General features: G+C 31.4%; 1 protein-coding gene and 1 long non-coding RNA gene across 2 annotated transcripts; both read right to left on the reverse strand.

Annotated features, from left to right (window-relative positions):
* Positions 1-781: 781 nt before the first annotated feature.
* Positions 782-2,049, reverse strand: LOC123885158. Its single transcript, XR_006801090.1, has 5 exons — positions 2,029-2,049; positions 1,837-1,946; positions 1,569-1,650; positions 1,391-1,455; positions 782-1,222 (listed from the first exon to the last, which is right to left on the reverse strand). It is a non-coding gene; the product is annotated as an uncharacterized LOC123885158 (long non-coding RNA).
* A 257-nt stretch (positions 2,050-2,306) lies between these two features.
* Positions 2,307-9,403, reverse strand: LOC123884300. The gene is made up of 9 exons (XM_045933374.1): positions 9,103-9,403; positions 8,939-9,022; positions 8,746-8,844; positions 8,479-8,562; positions 8,286-8,372; positions 5,832-6,703; positions 5,564-5,747; positions 2,418-5,473; positions 2,307-2,324 (listed from the first exon to the last, which is right to left on the reverse strand). The coding sequence occupies exons 1-9, from the start codon at positions 9,401-9,403 to the stop codon at positions 2,307-2,309; spliced, it is 4,785 nt and encodes a 1,594-aa protein (XP_045789330.1).
* Positions 9,404-10,792: the final 1,389 nt, after the last annotated feature.

A 10,792-nucleotide genomic window follows, 5' to 3' on the forward strand; every position in this document is an offset into this window, starting at 1 on the left:
CATTAAAAATATGCTAAAAACGTATTTGCTTTAATTGGTTTAATAATCTTATTGATAGAAAATATGCTAAAAATATATTTTATGTCAAAGATTAATACAAAATTATTTAGAGGATTTTATTTTATTCTTTGAATTCGAATTTACTATAATTATAGAGATTGATATTTCCATTTTTATTAAACAAAACGTGTGGCTAATTTACGCCCAAATAAATATATTTCAATTTCAAATTCATTTTTTTTATTTGCTGAAAAAAATGAGCTAGTAAACATTTATTAGAATTAGAATTCTTTGAATTGTTGCCTTATATGATTTTAATTCATTCTATTTTATTGATGAGTGAATCAATTAATTAATATCAATCAATTAATTGATATTATGAATATAGAAATGAAAAATGTATTTGCATTAAAAATATGCTAAAAACATATTTGCTTTAATTGGTTTAATAATCTTATTAATAGAAAATATGCTAAAAATATATTTGTAGTACAAATAAGCTAGTGCAACATAATGATATATATGGTAGTGCCAAAATAGCCTGTAGTACATTTTTTTTTTGTTGCATTATAATTTACTAGCGGCCAAACAGGCGCGTTCCGCGCCTGTTTGTGTGATTCGCGTTTTCTATTTTATTAATGTAAATAAATTGTAAACAATGGTTTATTAAAAGTTTGATTTTTATTTAAACTAATTTGTGCATTTTCAGGTTCCCTCAAAATAAAAATTGTAATATACGTGTATTAGTCCGCACCATAGGTAAAGTAACGTTGAAGAAAAAAAAATCATAGCAACATGAATTATGTAAGTTTGTTGATAAAAGTAAAACTAAAAGAAGACATTTTTTCTTGACAGTACCAAAAGAAGCATATAATAGATATATTGTGTTATTAAAACATAGTTACATAGAGACGTTGAATCCAATGTAAAAGTCCCTTTAATGACGAAATGTGACGAAATAAGACTAACATTAACACAAAATTTAAACATGTCTTAATTCAATCAAATAACCGGTAGAGATGATAGGCAATCTCAAATTAAACATCAAAAGTTGAAATTACACCATAATCATATATATATATATATATATCCGTAATAACAACGACAACATTTGGTTACAAACTTGGAATCCCTGCTACTGACTAATTCAGTCACTCTCTTGCTGACATAGTCATTTTGAAAATTCAATTCCTAAGCAGTCCATTGGATTTACTCAAGTATTCTACAACCATAAACATATATATATATTACTTTGGTTTCATTGATTTTTATTAGAAGGCTAAACATGAAATATATGTTAATCAACCATTAACTTATTATTAAAGTAAAAAGACAATATTGTTAGAAAATAATGAATAATATGTAATCACTTGAGTATAGTGTTGTTTACCTTGCAAATATTCTCACCAGTTCTCCATATATTGCTTTATCAATGAACTGTTTACTCTTGAAAAACTACAAATTAAATCACAATTAATGATTAAAATAATATCATATTAAACATGTTATGGAAAAATATATATTTATTACATGAAATAGTATATATATAGATTTTGATATTAAAAAACCTGAAGAATGGAGATGTCTTGCTTTAATTTAAAAGATTTGTGTGAATGGTTACTAATACTTGCTGCAACATTTTGGATATTCCTAAAAAATGAGAAAAATAATTAGTATATTGTTATTGATGGATGATTAGTATATTGTTATTGATGGATGAGAGTAACTATATATATATATATATATAGTTGTGTGTGTGTGAAAGTTAAATCATTTCTGAATAATAATGAATTTCATGTATAATAAGATATTTTTATAAATAACTGCAATAAATACCTAGTCGTCCTTTGAGATAATATTTCTCTTTTCACCATGTTCCACAGTTGTGTTTTATCTGTTATTACTGTGGCACCCCACCCAACAGAGTAAACTCTTAGACGATGAACCTTTTAATCAGAAAATTTAAGTATTAGTAAATCACACAGATATACTATTATAATAATTTTGTAATGTATACTTTAAACTTACCTTATTATCAACTTTGTTGATATATGATATTGATTGTTCATCCTTCCATGTGTTCCATCTCTTTTGAAAGTCTCCCTCCTAAAAGTGTTATAATATGCTTTGATAAATAAATGGATCAAAAATATAAAATGAATAATGAAATATGATTAAGTATAACTTACATGGTTATCGAAATATGCGTCAAATTTTTTGGTTTTTAACTCATGACAAAGTTGGAAGATCTCGCGGTAACGTATGTTGTCTGTATATATAATCAAAATAAGACACTATTTAATTATTTAATAATCTATAACAATCTATAAAGACAAACTGTAATAGTGCAATATAATTTGTAAGAATTAAGGCATAAATGTGTAATTGGTGTAACAAATTTTAAAATATGAAAATACCTGTGTTTGTGATAAAAGAATGTTTTTAAAAACTACATTTTTTGTAAACTCTCCATCTTCACCTTGTAGTTTGCCATCTCTGATGAGTAGCTTTGTTGAATTTTGTGAAACACCTCTAGATAAAGCCACATATAGCTGGCCATGACTGAAAACATGGCTCGGAAGATAGATTCCGACATTTGGAATGGTTTGTCCTTGTGACTTATTTATGGTTATTGCAAAACTTAGTCTCACAGGAAACTGTTTTCTGCTAAGCACAAAGGGAAGACCTGAACTTGCTGATGTTTTTGATTTAATTCTTGGCAAAAAAGCTCTTTTTCCAGCATTGCTTCCTGTTAGAATCTCGACATCCAACATGTTCATAAACAAACCACGACATAATAACCGTGTCCCGTTACACAGGCCATATCTAGGGTCAAGATTCCGCAACAACATAAGTGGTGCACCTTTTTTTAATTTTAAAATATGCGGAGGTAAACCACCCTGGTTAATGGAGTTTAAGAATTCCTGTTGATATAAGTTGTGGGTGTCCCCTTCAACCTCGTCGAATGACAACAAATTATGTTCTTCTCCTGGAAACTGGTTGATAAGTATATCATTCAACTTTTGGACGTCATCGTTTTTAGGTGTAAGTATGGCTCTTTGTGTCATATACGATGCATCCCAACCATGCAATTCTAATTGGGGGAAAATATGGTCGATAAGAACTTGTATAGAATGTTCTCCTTCCCATGGTATTGCAATTTGGGGAGGTATCTTCACCATATCATCAGGTTTGGTAGGTTCAACTCCATCACCAATACGCATAAGAAATGATGCAAACTCATGATCATGCATCGATCGCATATTCTGACGCAAACGTAGGACCTTGGTATGAGCCCATAATTGAGACTTGATGATACATGCAGAAATCGTTTGTGCCTTAGTACCTTTAGGTATAACAGGAAGAACTTGGCGAAAGTCTCCACCCATGATCATAACTTTTCCACCAAATGGAGCATTGTTGTTTAATACATCCTTCAATGATTTGTCTAAGGCTTCTAAGCAATATCGGTTTGTCATTGGAGCTTCATCCCAAATGATTGCAGCTGCCACTCTTAAGAGATTTGCAAGATGGGTTTGTTTGCGTATATCGCAATAGGAACCTGGCGTTGCTTCAAAAGGTAGCTTAAATCTGGAGTGTGCGGTTCGACCACCAGGTAATAATGTTGCAGCTATACCAGAAGATGCAGTCGCTAGGACAATTTGTCCTCTACTTCTCAAAGTTGCCGTCAATGTTCGATAAAGGAATGTTTTACCTGTTCCACCTGGACCATCAATAAAAAATACCTGACTTTGTTTGCGTTCGATGACATCCATAATGGTTTTGAAAGCATTCATTTGGTCGTTATTTAATTTTGAAACAGCTTGAATGTCTTCAGCTGGGATGTGTACGGATAACTCTTCTTGTATAACACTTGGTATTGTATTTTCTTCTGTTGCATCTGTAGGTAAAGACGGAAGATCATAATCTTCAGTGCTTTTACCGTGTATTTCTAAGAGCTCATTCAAATCTTTCAACAACCTATGAGTTAAGTTTAACCCCACGACATTGTTATTAGTTTGATAATCTTCTGTCATGTGCGTGAAAAACTCATTCCAAAGGGATCTAACATCTGTAGGTTCACAAAAAATTAATATATGTGCAAACAACATCCTTATAGCATATGGCAGTCGGACACATGTTGCATCAACCAAACAATCTCGAATACTACTATCAGTCTCTAGAAATCCTCGATCCTCCGCAGCTTTTTTGAAAGTATTGAAGGGAATGCCATTATTTGTAAGAAGATCTTCCCAACTGGTTGGACCTTTTACATGAGATAACAATACTCGCAGGTAAAACTTTTCTCCTTCTGAAGGCGAAACTGTATAGATTCTCCCAATAACCTTTCTTGATGAACGTCTTCGTTTCCATTCCTTATCCTTACCGCTCCAGCAGTAATGCTCTGGAATCTGTCTATACAAATAAGTTCTTGATTGTGGATCTCTTCGGTTAAGTGCAAAGAATTGTGTCAGCATTGTTTTGGAGTTACGCTCATCATTGAGCACATCTGCAATCCTTTGGTGATCATAATATCGCACTTGTTGACGATTGGGCAAATGGATCTGTAATCTTTCAACAGAGGGATATAATCTGTAAAGGGTGAATCGAAATATTTTCCAAATTGCCTCAGGAGCACATATCCATCTTGCATCCACATATTGTTGAATCTCATCGATATTTGATCGTCTATGAACCTCCATTTCCACTCTATCAGGGCCTTTGTAGACATATTTATACAAATATTTTATGCTTTTAATGCTACTGCAAACCTCGACATTGATGTGGCAATCATATTTTAACAACAACCAAGGATTATATGGAACCACCCAACTATTATCGACAGACTTATCTCTATTTATAGAAATAGGTTCGTGAAACCTTCTTCTATATTGTGGATAAGAGTCGTTGCCTCGACGGGTTTCATCTAAGAACTCTTTTGGATATTTTTTTTTACATTGTCCATCCTTCATACATGGAGAGTTTTTGTTGAGTCTACCGCAAGGTCCATGGATCATATGTTTCAGTACTGCTTGATGTAAATGTGGTTCACATTCTAATTTAGGTATTTCAGCCCTGACAACACTATCGTACTCTTCTGGATCACGTAATTTGTCATTACTTTCTAAGACTAACAACATATGGACATGCGGCAATCCTCGTTTTTGAAATTCAGTTACATACATGTAACTTTTAACCTTTCCTAATACCCCTTTGTTGATGACATCGTCTTTTAATTGCTCAAATTTGGAACGAAAAATTCTTGTTAGCAAATCTGGACGATCTTGAGGAGTTTGAAAAGGTAGAAGTTCTGATGTTATCTCACTCCAAGAAGGATTGCATGTCATAGTAAGAAAAATATCCGGTTTACCGTCTTTAAGCACAATAGCCATGCCATCTTCATAACGCTGTGTCATATCACGACGACCGCCAATAAATGATGATGGCAATATTGTTCTTTTTCCGACATTTTCTACCATGATAAATTGAATGCATTAGTTTTGAAGAACATGACTAAATACAATAGTGTATTTACATTCAGTATGCTACAAATAATAGGTACCTGCATGGATTTCTCCAACATGCAAAGCATCTTGCAAACCTTGGTATACTTCAGCACGTATATCTTTTTGGTGTTGCCGGTACCACCTCAACTTCCCTGATTCAATCTTCACATAATTGTCTACAACATATTGTTGTAAAAGTCTTCCCGCCTTTAATAATATTGATTGATCATTTGGTCGAATCTACAATTCATGTAAAAAGTGGTGGATAAGAAATTTGATATTTTTCAAAGATTTTTTTAGCTCTATATAGTAGTTAAAATGTACCTGAAGCATGTAACAGTAATATTCTCGACATGTTACTTTTTGCCCATTTCTGCTTCTTGTGTTGATGTCCCAACCTTGCGTCCCAAAAGGTAACAATAAAGGATATTGTAGGGGATCATAATACCCTTTTGTTTCCAGAACCTTCTTTAGAGTTCCATTATGACGTATGGCATTTATATCCCTTCCACTTTCAATAGATTCATCATCTCCACCAACAATAATTGCCGCGACTTGCGAAGCAGATGGGAGATTATATTGAGGCTGGTTAATTGGACGCTCTTTAAGTAGGAGTCGACATTCACCAACATTTGGAAGTTGTGCAAGTTGTTTGAACTTTCTTACATAAGGATTGTATTGATGGAGCATCTGTTGTAGTTTATAAACTACAGTCTGATGTAGTTCAGGATTCTCCATCATCCTATTTTGTAGCTCATGTTCTGTATCATAGATATATAACTGCATGTATCTCGGTCTACTACCTTCATTTGGATAAAAACCTCCTATGTTGTGATAAAAAGAGCCTTGAGCACGAAATGTGTATATTCCACGACCAGTTGAAAGTATACTTTCATCGACATGTACACCAATTGAAGTGAATGAAAACACATGGTTGTAACTTCTAATATGTTGTCTAAAATGAATTCCGTCAGCAGAACCATCTAAAAATAGTTGTAGCAATTCTATAGGAGCACTAACTATTGAAAATGACACATTTCCACCATTACAGCACATGGCACGTGATTCATGGTAAAATAACCTTGCATTGCAATGTCTGCATGATGTTGGGGGAGGTAATTGACATGTTGTCATTCTGGCATTACTTTGAAAATTTCTCGCAGCATTGTGTCTGGCTCGGTAATTTCCCCACGAAGCTGTTTGTTGTGGAGTTTAATTGTTAATAATAATTGGTAAAGTGTAACTAATTGAACCTTTAATATGTAAATAATTGTTAATAATTGTTTGGTGTGTATATAAATATTTTCTTTTTAATAACTAATTCATTCATATGTTTTAGTTGTTATATTGTTTGTTTATTTATGAATTGATCTTTTGTGTGAATATGGGGAATTGTTTGGTTATCTATAAGGAAAAAAATCTATAAGGAAAAAAATTAATTTTCGTCTCTTAAGACTAATATATTTTACGAACTTTTTATTATTGGAGTTTTAATCAACTGTTGATTTTTTATTGTTAACAACCATATATGACCATCTATTTTTTTTGTCTGCATCATAAAAAATATTTGGATAGCACATAATTTTATCCCTGAAAAAGTGTGTGGTTAGTTTACAATTTATTTACGTTAATAGAATAGAAAATGCGGATCACACAAACAGGCGCGAAACGCGTCTGTTTGGCCGCTAGTAAGAAACTAAAAGGATAGACTAAAGTGAAATTATAAAATGGCATCTTTTAAACAAAGAAGAAGTAAACCAAACAACAAAAAGAAAAACATTAGTAAATTAATTAGTGTCAAAATTGATGAGTAAATCTTAAATAACGAATTGCTTTATTTTATTAGATTACATTAGATTATTTAAAGAATAAATTGTTATTATTGTTAAAAAAACGATATTTTGAGGGTGCATACTACTAAATTTCTTTATCATATCATATTGATCATGACATTTTTCTTTGTCATGAAAATGTGTAGTGAATGTATGAGTCCACAATTAATAGTTTTGTTAAAATGTTTTTGGTGTTCATAATTTCTTATTTTTGTTTATTTAAATATATTTAATATTTCATTATTAATAATAAACACTTAAATGAATTGTAGTATATCAAAATGTACTTTTTTAAAAATGAATTGGACCGGGTTGCATTGAGTGGCAGAGGTATACGTATACATACGTGAAAATAGTAATATATAGTTAAGTTTAAAAAATAAAAATAGGAAAAAGATGTCAAATAAAATTCAATGAAATTAGATAAATAGTGTAAGAGAATAGAGGGAAAGAAAAACTACAGGTTTGAGAAAAGGAGTAGGCTTTTAAAAACTAACACTAAAAAAATAGTAAATCAAACAGAAAAAAAAAAAATAATGTCAAAATTTATAATGTGGATTGCTAAATTTTATGAGATTATTATGAAAACTAAATATTTGTTGGAATGTGATTTTGTATGTCTTGATCAGTCCTCATTTACATGACCTTAGGATTTGTTGGAATGTGATGGTTTTGTTCCTAACATTACCTATTGAAAAAAGGAGTACTTGAAAAAAGGAAAGATAAGCAAAAAGTTTACATTCCTTGTCAAATGAGATTTTATTAATTATGGTGTTTTAAAATTTGTGTCTTTTAGATAGTGAGAGACCAAAGTATATATTATAAGTATAAATTGTAAGATTAACATTAAAAGGTACTAATTGTAAGTATAAATTGTAAATAAATGTTGAAAAATAAAGAATATTTGAGTATCTTAGGAAAAATTTGAAAATACTGAATAATGTACCTTGACGACGACGGCGTGACGATGTAACATTAGCGGCGCCTTCTAAAGCCACTTCAAGTATTTGAGTTTCATCAAATTCCATACTATCTGCTACAATAGTTATAATTAAATAAATAATTAAGTATCTCTAACCAAATTTCAAATATATTATAGGTAGGTAGATTATAGATTGGGGTAAAAGAATTGAAGTTACCATGTACAATGTCATTAATATCTATTCCGCTTGATGCTGCTTCATTGTCATCAGTTTCTTGAAAATTTGACGGAACACTACGACCTGCAATAGTGAAGGACCAAACTATATATAATTTTTAATATCTAAAGAGGTTCAAATAGATGATTGAACTTTATAATATTAAGATTAAAAGGTACTAATTGTAAGTATAAATTGTAAATAAATGTTGCAAATAGAGAATATTTGAGTATTTTTGGACAAATTTTGAAGTACTGAATATTGTACCTTGACGACGATGGCGTGACGATGTAACATTAGCGGCGCCTTCTAAAGCCACTTCAAGTATTTGAGCTTCGTCAAAATTTTCATCAAATTCCATACTATCTGCTACGATAGTTATAATTAAGTATCTCTAACCAAATTTTAAATATATTATATGTAGGTAGATAATAGATTGGGGTAAAAGAATTGGAGTTACCATGTACAATGTCATTAATATCTATTCCACTTGATGCTTCTTCATTGTCATGAGTTTCTTGTAAATTTGACGGAACACTACCACCTGCAACTTGTAATAATTCATATAGTTTAACATTTTAATCTTGAATATGATAAAAATAAATAATTTTTTATATCACTAACCAAGTGTAGCATCATTTATACGTGTAACGTTACTTGGTCCAGCTTCGTGGTCATGGGTTCCCTGAAAGTGAGATCTTGGAAAGTTCATAATTGTGAAATGTTGAGAAGGCACCCTAGGCTGAAGATTATTTGATATATTGACATTTGTTCGTCTTTCTTTTTGTTTCTTATAATTTTCCCGCCTTCTGAACAACCGTTCCTGTGTTTGTTCGTTGTTCATTCTTTCCTTTCTTTTCCTTTCATATGCTGCCCGTATTTGCCGTTGTTGTTCCCTTGAGAGTTGATTTCTGTTTTTCTCCATTTAGTTACAACAACTGGCAACAATATATGAGATTATTAATAATGTATAAGTAAACAAAAATCACCTGAAAATCTATATTAAAAAAATACATGATGCATTGACAACAAAAAAGAAAAGAAAAAAAAAAGTTGCATCATTGCAATGATGGATAAGAGATGAAATATGTATATCTATATATGCATGTGCCAATAGGTTTTAATGTCTATCCTCGCGGTGCCCTCCTATAGCTGTCAATGCTTCATATATATATATGTTTTCAGAGATATTAAAAACTCCATAAAATTAGAGGCATAAACTGTGAGTATAACGTTCATAAAAATAAAGATAAAAAAAAATTCTTCTCAAGTATGTTTTAGTATTGCTTAAGCTAATGTACACATAGTCGAGACACTGTATTGCGATTTCTAATGAATCTAAGTACGGTATCCAAAAGATTTCATCCTGAACAAATTTTTGGTGATTCGCATTATTCAAGCTATATTCCCTTATTGATGATATATATACTACTAATCTGTTTACTATATGGTCATAGATGGTGGGTCAAGTTAAGAATAAGATGGAAAACTATATGTTGGGATTCACATCATACGACAAATAGTTTATGATTATCATTATTGTCACCAGCAATAAAAAGTAGTAGTAGTTTTGGTGTGAATTGAGTACGGCACAATATATTTGCATAATGAAAGAGTATCGCACAATGAATTGAGGAGCAGTGTATGTTTACTATGAATTGAGTATCGCACAATGGATAAAATGTTTTTTTGAAGAAGACAATGGATAAAATGTTACTTTTCAGTTTAAGTAATTATAAGTGTCGGTGTCGTGTCGCCGTCTTAAAAATACAATATTAGCATGGACATTTCTCGGATTAGGCATATTCCGGTGTCGGACACCGACACAACAACGACATTTATAATTACGTTGAATATAGTGGGTAAATTTCTTAAATTATTATCGGTATCGACATGTCGGTGCTTCATAGTTATATTGAGTAGGTTCAACTATAATAGTCTATACAAATCATAGGCCACCCAGAGTAGTTATGTAATATTAACAGTAACTATATACTGTTATAGGCCACCCAGGTTTTTGTCTTGTTTTTCTTATTATAACTTTAAGATTGTGGTGACTGGATTAGTTGTTTGCTTGATTCTCTTTTCGTTGGTTGAAATTGAGGGGATGGAGGAAAATTGGTTAGATAGAGGGAGAGAGAGAAGCTTGGGTTTAGAAAGTATTTATCATTCACGCTTGCTGTAATATGTATTCTTGATTTTCTTAGGTGAAATTTAGGGGATGGGTGAATTTGAGGGAATTATGGTTCTTTATTTTTATTTGTACCCATGTTGTTGCAATAAAGAGAGTATGCCGGAGTTAGATCTACATATT

The sequence above is a fragment of the Trifolium pratense genome, linkage group LG5 (assembly GCF_020283565.1).
Source record: "Trifolium pratense cultivar HEN17-A07 linkage group LG5, ARS_RC_1.1, whole genome shotgun sequence".
NCBI lineage: Eukaryota > Viridiplantae > Streptophyta > Magnoliopsida > Fabales > Fabaceae > Trifolium > Trifolium pratense.

What these genes read in the sequence shown, in the direction of transcription:
- LOC123884300 (XM_045933374.1), bottom strand. Translation starts at nt 9,403, where the DNA reads ATGGAGAAAAACAGAAATCAACTCTCAAGGGAACAACAACGGCAAATA. An exon ending in TATAAATGATGCTACACTTG is followed by an intron (nt 9,023 to 9,102) that starts GTTAGTGATATA and finishes TACAAGTTGCAG; the next exon opens with GTGGTAGTGTTCCGTCAAAT. An exon ending in TATTAATGACATTGTACATG is followed by an intron (nt 8,845 to 8,938) that starts GTAACTCCAATT and finishes CTATCGTAGCAG; the next exon opens with ATAGTATGGAATTTGATGAA.